Source organism: Mercenaria mercenaria, unplaced genomic scaffold, assembly GCF_021730395.1.
Source record: "Mercenaria mercenaria strain notata unplaced genomic scaffold, MADL_Memer_1 contig_5042, whole genome shotgun sequence".
Lineage (NCBI taxonomy): Eukaryota > Metazoa > Mollusca > Bivalvia > Venerida > Veneridae > Mercenaria > Mercenaria mercenaria.
The window spans coordinates 11,681-28,376 of record NW_026463323.1 but is presented as its reverse complement, the minus strand read 5'-3'; the positions used below and the strand labels follow the sequence as shown (position 1 = coordinate 28,376).

At 32.4% G+C, this 16,696-nt stretch overlaps 1 protein-coding gene across 1 annotated transcript; it reads right to left on the bottom strand.

Annotated features, from left to right (window-relative positions):
* Nucleotides 1–1,652: 1,652 nt before the first annotated feature.
* LOC128554441 (protein FAM221A-like) lies at nucleotides 1,653–16,604 on the bottom strand. The gene is made up of 8 exons (XM_053535726.1): nucleotides 16,428–16,604; nucleotides 14,305–14,383; nucleotides 13,458–13,552; nucleotides 12,920–13,110; nucleotides 11,779–11,988; nucleotides 10,969–11,082; nucleotides 9,270–9,382; nucleotides 1,653–2,264 (listed from the first exon to the last, which is right to left on the bottom strand). The coding sequence occupies exons 1-8, from the start codon at nucleotides 16,502–16,504 to the stop codon at nucleotides 2,172–2,174; spliced, it is 972 nt and encodes a 323-aa protein (XP_053391701.1). The 5' UTR covers nucleotides 16,505–16,604; the 3' UTR covers nucleotides 1,653–2,171.
* Nucleotides 16,605–16,696: the final 92 nt, after the last annotated feature.

Sequence of the window (16,696 nt, the reverse complement as noted above, 5' to 3'; positions counted from 1 at the left end):
AAAGGCATCTTACCGGTAAATACAAATACCAACTCAATTAAAGTAGCGATCAATGGAACTTACGTATAAAGTTTTCACGAATTTACTATCTATCATCTATGCAGGTAAAGAAAGCAACGTTCTTTCAGTGATTTTAACTTACTTTTCTGTCACATGATTTGTTTAATTGCATATGTCCTGTACCTTCAAACAGGCAGAGTGGCACAAAATAGCAGATATTTTCAAAGAAGTTCTCATGACACTATTTTTAGAGTGTTGCATTAAATAGTTGAATGTATGCGAGCCTCATATCTCAAAATTTGTTGAACATGCTTGCATATTGGACTGATCACCAAACATAGCTGATTAATTGTTTAAATATTTACATTTTATTGCTTAACATGACTGCAGATTTTGATGGCGAAGGATTATTGACCCCTGTGAAAATTAGTTCAGACATAGATGGACATCTGGGCAGAACCATCAACATTCTGTAAGCCAACTAGTTTGCTTCCTCACATAAAATAATTCTACACACCCGAGGTTTTGAACCAAAGCGTTGAGAGGCAGGTGAGGCTCCTCCATAACAAAATTAAATGTATCAATATGTTTAAGATAAAAGGAAACATTCTGATTTATGAATTAAAAAAAATCTGATATTACTTTCCAAACTTGGTATACATGTTTCATAGACCTGTATAGAATTTCATTCAGATCTGACTTAGTTTCAGGATATTCAAGAATGACCATATTAATTTTGTTTTAAATGAAAACCTATATGTCTGCATAGACTAGCTGGTTTGAACAAACCGTTTGATTTAAAAGCTGTACGTATCATCAAGCTCCTCATTAATTAGGTTCAATAATCCGCCGTTATTTATTCTTGAATACCACTGTATCATATATTTGTGATACTGGAAGAAAGAAATAAATTATATCTTTCATTAAATCTTTGTTTTTAGATCAGATTTTAAATGTTTATTGTGTTGTTTTAAATTTTCCAGTCTATAATATGTTACGAATGTTGGAGAAATGATGTTGATATTGAAATATTGCTACTTACCCTAAACCAACTTTACACAAGGGCAACAGTATAATTATACAGTGAAATAGTTCTGAATCAGTAAACACTGGCAATCCTAATCCAGCCCATGTTATACTGATGAAATGGAAAAAGTAATCTATCTAAATTACCTGTATTTTCCCCATACTTTGACATTTATAATATTATACAGGTGGAAGTGTTTTTTTTCTCTTTGCAGCAGTAGCTTTCTTGACAGTTTTTACTCTGTGAAATTCCGTGTTTTTGTCTTATTTATAAAAAGGCTGTTTGTTGACATATTTCAGTACAAAAAAAATGTAACATAATTATGCTTTCCCATATGAAGTGGAGAAAAATTGGTGGAAAACAGTCAAGCCAACAGAGCAAATGGCATTTTAAACTATTCCAACCCTAATAAAATAATTTCCACAAAAAGAAACAAAAAGAACAATGTTTCTAACAAATCAACATCTATATTTGAATAAAATGATATAAATAAATAATTTATCACAGACAAATCAGCTTCTAACAAAAAATAAAATACACATCAGACCGATTCTTTTGGACTAGGTCACAAACATCATTATAGGCAAGCAAAATATCAATGTAGTTTCACAATATAGATGTTTGATTTAAATAAAGTACTAGTAATACATTAACTTGATATGAGGTTCATAATATCATTCATCAAAATTCATATTAACAATATTTCCAATAGTTTTTAACAGAAAAAATAAACAGATTTTTTGTTACTTAAAGTTTAGCATCATTTGTTTACATCGATAAAAGTTGTGATTCTGTTTTTAACAACATCCCAAAATAAAACACAAATATAAACAGGATGAATGAATTTATAACAAATATCTGTTTAAATGATTAAAATGTTTTCAAAATGAGAGATAATAATACTTGTAAGAACCGGATGGTAAGTTTAATGTATGAGCTTAGAAACTTTTTACTACACCTAGTAGAATTACAACTCAGCAATCACTCAACGTACTGTTGCTTCTTTCACTGAAACAAAATATAAACAATCTTAGAACATGTAAAGAGCAGTTGAAGTGCATAATGATACCACAGCCATATTGATATTGTTTGCCAATAAATATTACAATAATGAACATTTTTATAAAGTCTTTGATGTAATGAATCACTTTCTTGGTGCTGTAGTTCTTCTCCCAACAGCCAGTTTCCCAGCAGGCAATGCTCGACTTCCTCTTGCTCTCTCCCTCTCTGCTTTTTGCTGAAAAAAGAGAAATCATAACTTAATTGCCAACCTAAGAAACTTACAATTCCTGTTTAAAGGGAAGCAACTCAAATATGAAATATCTACCTTTAAGAATAATCAAACACTGTTATTCTATTATATTTACAATCCAAGCATTGTGTAATAATTTTTATTTTATTTTATTTTGTGTAAACCAGGAATTTTATTAGCATGTCAGTGAATTGATTCCTTTCAGTTTACCTAGCAGTATATACCGGTATCTTAATAATTTTAAAAACTAACCAAACCTTTCAAAAACTAACTGACAATTTCTAGAATGAAACAGAAGTGGTGATTAATTAAAACAACTCTATAAACATAATTAAATATCCAGAAACTTTAAGAAAAAAATACATAACATACTGATTAGCAAGTTGTAAAGCTCCAGATAATTGGCCTAGAACATACTATAAATGCAACAGAAATCTAATTGTATGATGATCATGAGCTGAAAAGGTTGCAATTATCATGCGTCTCTTTAATTATTTTCAGAACACAATAATCAATGGTGCATTTACAAACTTTGATCATGTATTATTTATTTATTTATTTAGTTTATTAACATCTCATCAACACAATACAAAGAGGTCATACATAAAACATATATAAAATAAATGTGTTGCCACTCATAAATTTGAGTTATAAGAGATGGTTCACTTCTAATTTTAACTCAAATACTCTAACATTCTATATGAAGGCATAGATACCCAGATCCCAATTACAGTATATAGATATTAAAGTATAAAACAAGCTGCCCATAAGACAGCGGGCTCAACTTTTCCCAGTGCCTGACTCTGAATTAGAACTTTGCCAAAAAAAAAAAAAAAAAAAAATTACTCTGTCAAAATTCAAATCAAAAAATCAAAGTTATGGGATTTGTTTCTATTTTAAGTTTCAAGTCAATAACTTGATAGTTACAATTAGAAAGATATTTGAATTTGATGTTATCAAAAAGTTTTACCAAAAAGGGACATAACTCTGTCAAAAATTCAAATTAGAATTATGGGACTGTTTCTCCTGATGTTGACCTTGATAGTAAATAGCTATTTTAAGTTTCAAGACAAAAGCTTTGCTAGTAACAGAAATATTTGACTTTATCAAAAACCTTAATAAATAAATTCTAAGTACAAAAGGGGTATAACTCCATCAAAATTCAAAATATATTAAGTTTCAAGTCAATAACTTGACAGTAGCAGAACTATTTGACTTTATCGAAAACCTGTAACCTACGCCAACACTGGCGCTGGGTAGAGTGCAGTAGCTCTATTTCTCTTCGAAAAGTCGAGCCAGAAATATCTAACGAGTAATTATCTCTGATATTGGGATACTGTCACTAAACCTTCATACACCTTACATATGTCTCAATTTATATACAAGAAAGTATTTAAAAAGTAAGCTATGTCCGTTAATCATAACACCATTTACATTAGTGTCTTAAGATTTCATTAAAAAAGAAATGATAAAATTTGAAAAATAGGGTGACAGGTGTACTATATGCGCTCTAGTATGAAATGGTCTAAAATATCATGTATCCCCACCACTCAGATTGGTAGAGAACAGATTAACAGACATCTCTTACCTTATCATAAAAGATAGTGTACTATTAAAACAATAATTGTACACACCTATGTACTAAAAGAAAAATATATGGAGCTTAAAATACATGGTTAGTAAATTAACCAAACACTATCGATATAGTGTCTCAAAACGTACTTGAAGAATATAATAACAGGTTTTGGCAGTTAGCTTAGCAATGTTAACATTGGAGAGTACAAACATACATTTTTGTTCATCATTTAAATTTTCAAAATCTGCATTAATATCCTTAGCTTGATCAAACAACACATTTCGAAGTGGTTCATATGCTGGACATTGGGTTAATACATGGATTTCAGTTTCTACACTTGATTTACAAATTGGACATATTCTATCATGTACAGCTATGTTAAAATTTTCATATCTCCCTGTTTCCAACCGTATGGGTGCAACCCCACACCTGAACTTAGCCAGTGCTGATCTATGTTTTAGAGGCATCGGAATATATACGTATCTTTCGGTTTCAAAATTATGTTTAAAAAGTTGGTATGTGCGCAATTTATTTCTGGCACGACCATTAGAACCAGTTTGACTTGTTATGTGTTTTTTCCAGTCATTAATATAAATATTCATATTATGTTCTTCAACAATATCACAGAAAGCTCTGGATGAAAAAAGAGTACATTGTTCTAAAGTTTGAGACAAGTTAATCAAGCTCATATGTTGTACAAAGTTATATTGCCAATTCTTACATCTATTACTTGACTTTCTTTTACAATAATCATACACCTTATAATTCAATCTAGAAACATCCATTTTCATAAATCTGTGCCATTGTCTTGCAACACATACCCATTGCTTTACATGCGGAGGTTGCCAACCAAGCTCACCAAATACAGCTGCAGTCGGAGTATATTTCCCCAGACCCAGATAAAAACGCATTGCACGGTTCTGTACGGCATTGATACAAGAGTGAGACTTAATACCCCAAATTGATGCACCATAAGATATTATTGGCCATATTGTACTATCGTATAGTTTGGTGAATACATTATATGGCATGCCACCGAGACATTTAGATTTTGCTATTAAGAGTCCAAGTGCTCGTCCAGCAACAGACTTTGCGGTTTTATCAAAGTCTAAATGCTCATCCAAAAGAATGCCAAGATAAGTGTATTGATTGACAGTCTGTAAATTATGTTCACCACATGTAAAGATATGGGCTGACCTTGTAACCGAAGGTGATCTAAAATGTATAATATTACTTTTCTTTGGGTTTACAGTCATAGAGTTCATAGAACACCAATTTGATAATGAATCAAGTAAATATTGAAGATCATTTTCATTTTCCGCTATAAGCACAATATCATCTGCGTACAACAGAATACAGACTATTTCGTTATCTATATGAACACCTCTACCTGTAGCTTTTATTTGCGTAACCAAGTCATTTAAAAATATATTAAAAAGCAAAGGTGATAAAGAGCAACCTTGACGCAGACCGCACGTGTTTTCAAACCAATCAGTATATCGGCCATTAATTCTAACACATGATGATACAGATTGATACAGTGATTTCAAAGCATTAAACATGCCACCCCCTATGCCAATATCAAACAGTTTCTTCCACAGCAAACTGCGGTCTATGAAATCATAAGCTTTTCTGAAATCAATAAAGGCACAAAAGGTGGATGGTTTAAGCTTCTTCCTTGTATCAATTATGTTAGAAAGAGTCGATACATGATCTATAGTATTTCTAGATTTCCTAAAACCACTTTGTTCATCTGCTAAGATATCATTATTTTCTGACCAAACAGACAATCTATTATTCAATACAGAGCAGTAGACTTTGTACATTGACGAAGATAAAGCTATACCACGATAAGATAATGGATCACGAGGATCAGCGTTGTTAGACTTTGGAATAGGAGCAATAATTACTTTTCCCCAATTTGTTGGTATTTTACCAACTGTAAAACATACATTGAACAAAATATGCAGAAATGAAATACTGCACTTATTTCTAAATATATCTATGGGAATATCATCAAAACCACTTGCCTTGCCTTTTTTAGCCTTAAAAATAGCTGTTTTTATTTCTTCAATGGTAATGTTAGAATTCAAAACATTCATTTCTTCATCTAATTCTGAGTTATCATAGGAACTACTATCATGATCTTGGTTTTGATTACACTCATAGTTCTTATTTAAAAGGGAACTAAAATCATTTTTCCATTTGTTAAGAACCTGAGATATATCAGTGGAAATACTACCATCTTCCGTTACTACTTCCATCGGTATATTTTTATTTTTGGAATGTGCAACACCTATCCTACCTATAGTTTTCCAAAATTCTTGCTGATTTGTATCACAGTCCGCAGCTAGATTTTCCTGAAAAGAGACCCAGTAAGAGCGTTTTGCTCGCTGGACTGCTCTATCAAATTGTTTGCGAGCTGTAACAAATAAATTTTTTAGAGCCCTTCTTTCAGATTGTGAGATAGATCCACATTTTAGCCAGTTTCTTTCTGATATACAGAGGGAATTCCAAAGGTAGGATAGGTCATCATTCCACCATGGTTTAGAAATACGACGTTTCTTATTACACTTATTAGACATATAAATAGTTCTATGGTTGATATTTTCATACATTTCCTCTTTAAGGAATTTACATAGATCATTATAAGCACTGTCAATATCAGTTTGACATTTCATTCCCTGTTCTAGTTTAAAAACAGTATCATGAACCTTGTGAATAATGGAGTCTGACTCCATGAAACTATCAGGTATATTTTTCAAGTCAAATTTATCATAATAAACATTTTGTTCATGAGCATGTTCATCTATATTAAAGCTAGCATTATCCTCAGAAAATACTGGTAAATTAAATAAACATGACAAAACTGAATGATCAGGTATAGATACAGGTGTTAAGCCAATTACATCTTGAAATTCTGTCAACAAATCTAAAACTCGTGTTACCTTAAAATCACTAAAACAATGTAAATATTCGTGTTGCACAATAAAGTAGTCTACCACGGAACAACCCTTAGTAGATATTGAGGTGAAATCATTATTTACATAATTCCTTCCATTTAATACACATGTATTGGTGTCAATCAAAAATTGTAATAATTTTTCACCATGACTATTCATACAAAAATCAACAATATTTCTTTCAGGTAAACAGTCAATTCCTGAAATGTAATCATCATTATCTCCTATTCTACTATTTAAGTCTCCGCACAAAATAATTGGACCTTCATTTTGAAGAGTATAAATGGATGACAATAAATTGTCATAGAAAACTTCAGCCTCAACCTGTCTAGATGAGTTACATGGTGGTAAATATGACACACAGGTGAAAAACTTAAACTTAGAAACTTTGTTTTCAAAACATAACCATAATATACCATCATGAGTGTTTTCAACAACAGATGTGTTATATTTACTTAAAAAATAATTATTTATTAAAAACCCAACTCCACCAGATCCAGATCTGGCCTTTACATGTAAATGTTTCCTGTTGTTACCAAACCAAGTGAAACCCTCAATATTTATGACATTATCATTTATAAGATGTGTTTCTGCTAGACCAAGGATATCAAAGTCTAAAAAGTTAACACAATGTTTTCTGATATAAAAATTATCACAGTTCTCATTCTGACTCCAGCCGTTAATGTTCCAAAACCCCGTTTTGACCTAATGTTGACCTCTCCCTCGGTGATTGTTCTGAAAACCGCGTCCGCGAGCTTGTCGCCCTCGTCCTTGACCTCTTGACCCTCCTCTGTAACCTTGTCCTTGACCTCGCTGACCCTGTTCATTTCTAGCGTTCTGTGACGGGTTTCTACCGTCTGAATTCTGCACAGCTGCTCCCTGATTTATACGACCACTATGTGCCTGAACATTACTCATTGGATTATTATGCCCATTGAACTTATTATTCACAATTCTGTTTCCTCGAACTGATAAACTACCACCTTTGTTGATTGCATTTACGACAGCTCTCATGTTGCTAGCTGCCAATCGTTCTTCTTTTGTCTGGTCATCATGAACAAAAACATCCTTGTAGACAGATTTATTGAGGTTCGATTTGCATTTCAATACAGTTTTTACCTCGTCCTCGGTCTGGAAAGAAGCTACCACAACACCCGGTACAAGAGATTCAGAGCTATTATTTGGAAGTCTACGTACTGAAGACACTTTTACATTGTTTACCTTCATATGATCCTTTAAGATCATATTAACCTTCTCTTCTAACTGTTCATTAACTGATTCCGGAATTTTTCTGAAAATAACGTTCAATTTTTTCTCATCCTTGGCATTACTTGGATTTAGAGTCTGGACAATATCAGTAAGACTATTCACTTTTCCGTTCAGGGAGTCTATGTCTGATGAAATGTCTGCTCTTATTGTGTCAACACGTTCATCCAGAGTATGAAACAGACTATGAAAATTTTCCTTGAACAAATACAATGCTAGTAACTAGTGATTAAAAAAATTCAATGCAAATTTCATGAGGATTCCATCTTCTTTTAATAAGTATTATGCAAATTTAAGTTTATTCATTTTAATATTCATATATCAATACGAATAATTTATAATGGTGTAAATTAGAAACAAATCTTATTTCTGTTTGGCTTTAAAGGCTCTGACCTCTAGATTTTGGCTACAAAATTATCTTTCTTTAAAACTGAACTTTAGTCATATTATGAACATTTGGATAATTATATGAATTTTTGCTTCTGAACTATCTTAAAAATACCAAATCAAGAAAAAAGATGCCCAAGTCAGTAATCGAACCAGGGCATTCACCGCAATAAAAACTTTCCCACATTTATCAGTACACCACGGAGTATTTACAACCTTTGAAATACTTATAGAAATTTATAATTAAGGTAGTTTAACTCGAGCATTACAAATACTCTCCCTTTTTTTAAAAATTAATAAAAAACAACTAATTTTCATGTGTTTCCATAACATATACTTAAATTTTTCTCTTTTCTTGTAGTTGTATACGATCTGGATGCAAGTGCAATTAAGCCTTTAATGGCAAAAAAGACATTTGAGCCATGCCGCGAGAAAACCAACATAGTGGCTTTGTGACCAGCATGGATCCAGACCAGCCTGCACATCTGCACAGTCTGGTCAGGATCCATGCTGTTCACTTATGGTTTCTCTATTTGTAATAGGCTTTGAAAGCGAACAGCATGGATCCTGACCAGACTGCATGGATGCGCAGACTGGTCTGGATCCATGGTGGTCACAAAGCCACTATGTTGGTTTTCTCATGGCTCGGATCATTTAATTCACAGACCGTAACAATTTGACAAAATATATAATTAACCTTCTATACATCATTACATTTCTGCCTGTCACTATGGCAACTGAATGTATATGCAAGTAGGTTATCAGGTCTGTTTGATAAGGCTAATTACTGTCACTTACTCTCTCCTGATACCGCCTCTCGTAAAAGTCCATATCCGACTCTCCAGGTTTCTTCATTGCGGACATTCTCTCAGCTAGGTCTTCATCTACTGTGTCTACTGTGTCAGATCTGCCTAATTGAAATACAACTACATCATTGAAAATTTAAAACATATTAAATAGTTCAAAACCTGATTGTAATTATGACTCAGTAAAAATATTTAAAAGAAATGATAAAGACTCAGGTATACAATGACAATTTGCAAAACTGTAATAAGATGGAAATGAAAATATGCTTGAAAGCTATTAATAAAGAGAAAGTGTAAAAAAAACTTTAACCAAGGTGGGGACGCGGAAAGACGCCGATGCCGGGTCGAGTAGGATAGCTCTCCTTATATACTTTGTATAGTCAAGCTAAAAATCCCAGATCTAGCTACTGTTATAATGACCATTTTATTATATACCTCTACCTTTTTGTTTGCTGTTTGGTTATTGAAAGAAATTTTCAATGATTATCAATATTACAAGAGCTGTCCGTAAGACAGCGCGCTCGACTTTTCTCAGTGCTTGACTCTGAATTAGAGCTTTGACAGTAAAAAAAATCCAAGTTAAAAAGGGACATTACTCTGTCAAAATTCAAATTGGAGTTATGGGAATTGTGTCTCCTGGTGTAGACTTTGATAGTAAATAATATTTTGAGTTTCAAGTCAAAAGCTTTAATAGTAACAGAGATATTTGACTTTATCAAAAATTTTAACAAAAAATTCTAAGTTAAAAAGGGACATAATTCTGTCAAAATTCATATCAGAGTTATGGGGATTGTTTCTCCTGGTGTAGACTTTGATGATAAACAAGTAGTTTAAGTTTCAAGTCAAAAGCTTTGATAGTAACAGAGATATTTGACTTTATCAAAAACTTTAACCAAAAATTCTAAGTTAAAAAGGGGCATAATTCTGTCAAAATTCACATCAGAGTTATGGGAATTGCGTCTCCTGGTGTAGACTTTGATAGTAAATAACTACTTTGAGTTTCAAGTCAAAAGCTTTAATAGTAACAGAGATATTTGACTTTATCAAAAATTTTAACAAAAAATTCTAAATTAAAAAGGGGCATAATTCTTCGTTAAAAAGGGACATAATTCAGTCAAAATTCATATCAGAGTTATGGGGATTGTTTTTCCTTGTGTAGACTTTGATGGTAAACAAGTATTTTAAGTTTCAAGTCAAAAGCTTTGACAGTAACAGAGATATTTGACTTTATCAAACCTTAAAAACCAAAAATTCTAAGTTAAAAAGGGGCATAATTCTGTCAAAATTCAAATCAGAGTTATTGGGATTGTTTCTCCTGGTGTAGACTTTGATAGTAAATAACTATTTTAAGTTTCAAGTCTCATAGCTTTGATAGAAACAGAGATATTTGACTTTATCAAAAACTTTAACCAATGGCAACGCCGATGCCGGGGCGAGTACAATAGCTCTACTTTTTCTTCTAAAAATGGAACTAGGTGAATTTTTTATGTGCGCTATTGATAGAACTGTGTCAGGTCACACATATTAATGAAAGTAGTCCGTCAGCATACAATATGGAAGGTACAATACGGAATTTAAATGGTACAAGACGAAAAAATTTTCTGTCTGATCATATTTAATTGTGAAGTAAAAGCCGATTTCATTATAGAATTTATATAGATATATAATTATTATATAAATGTAAATATTACCTGCTATAGCTCTCTGATTGATCCTGTGATGTTTGATGGATTCAACATTAGCTCTGAGGAAAGGATGATCTGATGCTGTGATTGGTTGATTTAAAAATTCTTCAGGAGGAGCTCCTGCAATTAAAAGTGAAAATCCATTTACAATAATACAATACAAATTTTATTTAAAGTTGGTGCATATGTATAAAATTTGTATTGCAATACATATTAATGAGTTTTGAAGCAATATAACTACAGATACATTTTCAAATGCTGGTGTTTGGAGAGTATGCGAAACATTTTCATTTGAGATGAATTGTCAAGCTTCTGAACTACTGTTACATCAAGAACAAATTAAAGCGCTTTTTCAAAACACATATATCACAAACACTGGCCTGTCAGAGGCAACAAGGTGAGTAACTTTCAGATCTGAGTATGACGTGACCTTGACTATTGACTTAATCACCCCTAAAACAATTGAGGTCATCTACGTACCATACAATGATAGACAATCATACTAGATTAAGAGCTTGATGGCTATAGGCTATATATCTTCAACAACTTTTACATGTAGTTTTAAATTTAATGTAACCGTCACATTTGCCCTGACCCAAAAAACAATTTGGATCATTTACTGACCACAGACAAGCATAATTATGGAATCTGATGGCTGTAAACAAAAGTAATTTCAACCTATTAGATCATCTTTGGTATCAATGTCATCGTGATAATAACTTAAATGTATATATTATTAACAAAATTCATATTAAATTTTTCGACAAATAACTTGAAAACTAAAAATAGATTTTATAAACTACTGTAGCCAGTTACCTATACCACTAGGGTCAAGTCTCATGTACCCTTCCATCAGGGAAGAGAACCCTGTAAGACCACCCATGGCTTGATAAGGTACATCTTGACCTACAGGATGACCCCTGGCCACTCTTTCCTCCCTTGTTTCTACAATCATATTATGTACATCATACGGCTGTCCACAACCGCAGGTATAGGAACTCGTAAACCCTGAACACTTACAGCCTCCTGGAAAGAACAAGAATAAATAGTTTAAATAATAAATAGCATGATATCAACAGCTGACTCCCTTATGAGGAGGTAGGTACAAAACTGCTTCCATTACACAACAGCATATTTAAGATACTTAATTTTTAACGTGATGTCTATACAGTAAACTTTTTCAAGAGGTGTTCAATACAATTGTCCTTCCAACATAACTACATATTTCGCTCAGTCAACATTGTTGAAGAAATTATTATTGTTAAATTTGTTTTTTACAGAAGTTTTAACAATATATTTGCATAGAGCAATATTGAACAAGTAAGAAGAAATAAATGTAATTTTTGTGACAAGCATTGGAATACATTTTATTATTTTTTTACCAATTGGATAGAATTCTGCTAATTGATGAATGTCTCAAAAAATATACAATGCAACCTACAATCAATTTGGAGTGAGCACAGGGCCTAACTGGGATAGCTGAAATATTTCTGTTGTATAGAGGTTGCTGTTCTGGATCAAGATGTTTAAGCAAGTTTTTCTATAAAGGCTATACAATATGGCTGCTGTGAAAGTAACAAGTAGAACAAACTATAGATCAATAGAATTCTACAAGATACCCTGATCAGTTACCAAAATACTGTGATAAAGGGAGTGAACTGTTGGAACACTTTTGAAGTAATGGGGAAAATCAACAGTCTTTGAACTTGCTTTTTTACCAATATCTAATACTTATTTCCACTCATCTTATTATTTTTCAGTGTTGTTAATCTTGTTGGAAATGAACATGTTGAAAGATTTCAACCCAACTGTGGGCAACATGTTTTAATTTACTAAAAATTTCAGTAATGGGAGGAACATATTATCTTTGCAGATAGGTCATAAAAAATTGCCCCTTGGAGGTGTTATTTACAGAAGTTAAGTAAAAAGTAAGTAGTACATTGCAACACCAATTTACCATTTTTGCATTTATGAGGTAGAATAGCAGTGTGTTCATCTGTGTAATGTTTACATTTACACCTGATTGGCTGTGTACCATTCTGTGGAACATAGTGGTAACTACGACAACCACAACCTTTCACTTTACATGGCAAGAGAATTGGACGCTCTGTTGGAATCTTCTCAAAATCTGTTTTGTGCTGTGAGTATCTATAACGAAAGTAGAAAAGAGAAAGGTATAAAGTTATATACAAATTAACGTATAACGTGAATAACATACCGTAAAATCAATATTATTTGTTGGGGACTAATTTTCATGTATTTAGTAGTTGAATCAACCCGCAAAATTAAATCCCAGTGAACAAGTAGAATTCCCTTTCAGTTTTTATTTAGAAGTTACAGCAATGAAAAAGCCATTTGGCCAAAATTACAAACTATAGATATACGTATACATATAGAAGAAAGTATTGTTGATTGATACAAAGTACATAATTTTTTGATGGTCATTTATTTTAACATTAACCTTCTTTTTCAGTAAATTATAAATTAAATCTTACTTGTGCTGACAGAAGCATTTTGTTTCTGGACCAATTAGTTTACAATCCATACCAGTAGGTGATGTCCAGGCTGTAAATATTCTATTCTTCAGACGCTGCGAGAAAAATAGTTTATTTCATAAACATATTTACCACAGCTACAAGTCAATTAATTACTAATACCTTTAAATGCAAATATTTTCACAGAAATCAAAAGTAACTAATTACTTACTATATATATTTTATATATCTTGCTTATCATAATGTACAAAAACTGTGTTACAGATATTATTGTTTATATAATTATAGACTTGACTTAATTATAGACCTATCTGATATATTGTTTGTTTTTCAATATGAAAGAAGCCTTATGTAACTGCGATAAGGCGTAAAAAAAATTGTTCGTTTCTGGTATCCCGACCTACCCTAAATTTTTTCCTGACCCTAAATGTTTTTATGGCCTTGGAGGATAATTTTTTCAACTTTTTGATAAAAAGTTGCAAAACTGCACTTTTTATGCTTTAAACATCATCAGTGATGTTAGAAATCAACTTACTGATGCTCTGAAGGCATAACCCCCTTATTTGTATTCATTGTTTGACACAAAAATATTTTCCGAAAAGTCTCCCTTAATAAAAAAAAATTCCAAAAAAAAATATTTTCCGACCTACCTACCCTAAATTTTTTGAGCATGTTACCGGAAACAAAGAATTTTTTTCTAGGCCTAATCTACTACATACTGTAAACTGCAATTACATAATGGTACAAAAAATATGTATAAAAGAAATAGATTTTTTGATTTTAGATTAATGATAAGATTATGTATACAATGAGTATGATAATACCAAACGTATATATGTGCACATACCATTGGTAAGACTCTTTTCTTGTATGCCTCATACTGATCAGGGGTAAACATAACACCTCCATCATCCTCCCCTACAATCCTGGAAATAAACAAATATGAACATCTTTGTTACACACAATGGTCAGAAAAACATCTGAGACATTAAAATCATTCTAGCATATTTCTTATATAGAACTTGTTTTAATAAGTAACAAATTGATATACACATATTCAGTTAAATTACCAACATCATTATATATATAATTATATGTGCAAAATAAAATAAAGAGAGACTTTCACAGAAAAAAAAGTGAGTTTTTGAAAAAAAAGAACATCATGCATTTATATTTGTAACAGTACCTTCGGTTATAATTTGACAGAAAAATGACATTAAAAGTTAAGTGGAAAAAAAAACGCATCTGATCTCGACTACCCGGTTACCATTGAAGACCTTCAGAACTATGTAACTATTATCTGGAAGTTGCTTTGAGTTGAAAAATAAAGTCCAAATACAAAAATAAAGTCAACTTCATTTCCCAAGCAATATTAATACTTTTCATCTCAATTTATAATTTAATCAATACCTATCAACTTTCTGTTATTTCATGATAGGTATTTCAGCCAAACATGCCATGGCCACAGACAATAATGGGCTCTTCAAGAAATATCTGAACATTTTTTTACCAAAATAATAAACAACAAAGTAAATTGTACAAGTACAAAATGCTAGTAAAAATCCAGCTGATGTGTGTGTGAAAAGGGTAGAGGAAATTATAGCTTTTAACCCAATATACCAAACTATTCTTGTTACGGTTGTTACCAGTATGAAATAAAAATTTTACAAAATTTAATATGATTTTTCTTATTTTAACTCCAGGGGCAGTCTTTTTAAGAAAGTTGAAGAGTTGCATGCTTTCCTTCAACTTCAGAAATCTCTACAGGTAGGGAGATCACTGCATAGCAGATAGAAGAAAAGAACTATTATTTTATCAGTCTGATTTCTTTATTTCTAAAGCATCAACTTAAAATACTTATGTGGCATTATATCGTTAATTTAACACATTGAAACCAAAAAGTTGCTTTTATTTAAAACAATTTCACCAAAAACACTATATATGTGCAGTAAGATGCACAAACCCAACAGCACGTCTGTTTTTATTTTCTGATGGTCACATCCACTAAGTTATGGCGGAACCCCATTTGGTTAACTATAACCAGAATTCAACGACCCGAACCCCATCGATGGGGGCAAGTGATTTGAAGTCAGCACCCTTAACCACTCGGCCACGGAGGCCTTATGTCACGGTATAGAACTTGAATATTAAAATAGACGACCGGATAGCTCAGTCTGACAGTTAGAGCGTCAGGATGATTGCGAGGCCCTGGGTTCGAGTACCGGTCTGGCTGCACATTTTTCTCACCCTGTGACATTTGGCTCCCAACGTGGGTCCGTGACGGCATTCACTGGTTAGTCTTCCACAGCTGTAATTGCTTATATATAAAGTACCTGCTGAAATTTGAGAACTTGAATATTAGAACAGGGAGAAAATGTGTAGATGGCCGGATAGCTCAGTCGGTAGAGCGGAACAATTCCCAGGCCCTGAGTTCGAGTCCCAGTCTGGCTGCACATTTTTCTCACCCTGTGAGAATACATCTTGCCATGCTACAACTGAACATGAACACTAACATGTTCTGAACGAATGTGGGACTTTATGTACCAGTCCACTTATGTACCAGGCCTTTATGTACCACTTTATGAGACTTTATGTACCACATATAAAATAAAATAAAATTTAAAAAAAATCCAGCATTAATTGATCTCTATGAATTGTTCCTTATTCCAATTTTGTGAAATGCATTGTTAAACTGTTTAATCACTTTAAATATTTAATTTAAGTCAATTTAAAATGTTGGCCCATATTGTTGATTTAATCAACAATTTCACAGTAAATTACAACCAAATTATCACCTATTATCACCTATGCACAATAGGTATATAGATAGAAAGTATAGCTACTATAAAATATATATGTGGTACATTAAGTCTCAAAGTGGTACATAAAGTACCTGGTACATAAATGAACTGGTACATAAAGGGTCGCACCCTTCTGAACGTTCCACATCATTTGGCAAATGAAACCAACCTTTTGTATTCTAAATATGCATCAACACTTGCAGCAGCATTTCCTCCAAACTTCAAATGGACCTGTCGGTCTGACATGGTCAGAATCGAAGAAATACGATTGAGAAAATGGTGTTGAAAAACAGTTGAAATATTCACTTGTCGGCCATTTGTAAACAATGATCAAGCGTTTGATAGAAACAAGCGTTTCAAATCCCAGATCCAAAATATTGACCAATGGAATACCGCCTAAATATTTATTGCAAACAAGCGGAAGTTTATGTACATGAG

Excerpts from the sequence above, each read along its gene's own strand:
- LOC128554441 (XM_053535726.1), bottom strand. The coding sequence starts at position 16,504 with ATGTCAGACCGACAGGTCCATTTGAAGTTTGGAGGAAATGCTGCTGCA. Across the intron at positions 14,384-16,427 it reads GCATATTTAGAATACAAAAG|GATTGTAGGGGAGGATGATG; the intron begins GTTGGTTTCATT and ends GTTTATTTCCAG. Across the intron at positions 13,111-13,457 it reads AAATGCTTCTGTCAGCACAA|ATACTCACAGCACAAAACAG; the intron begins GTAAGATTTAAT and ends CTTTCGTTATAG.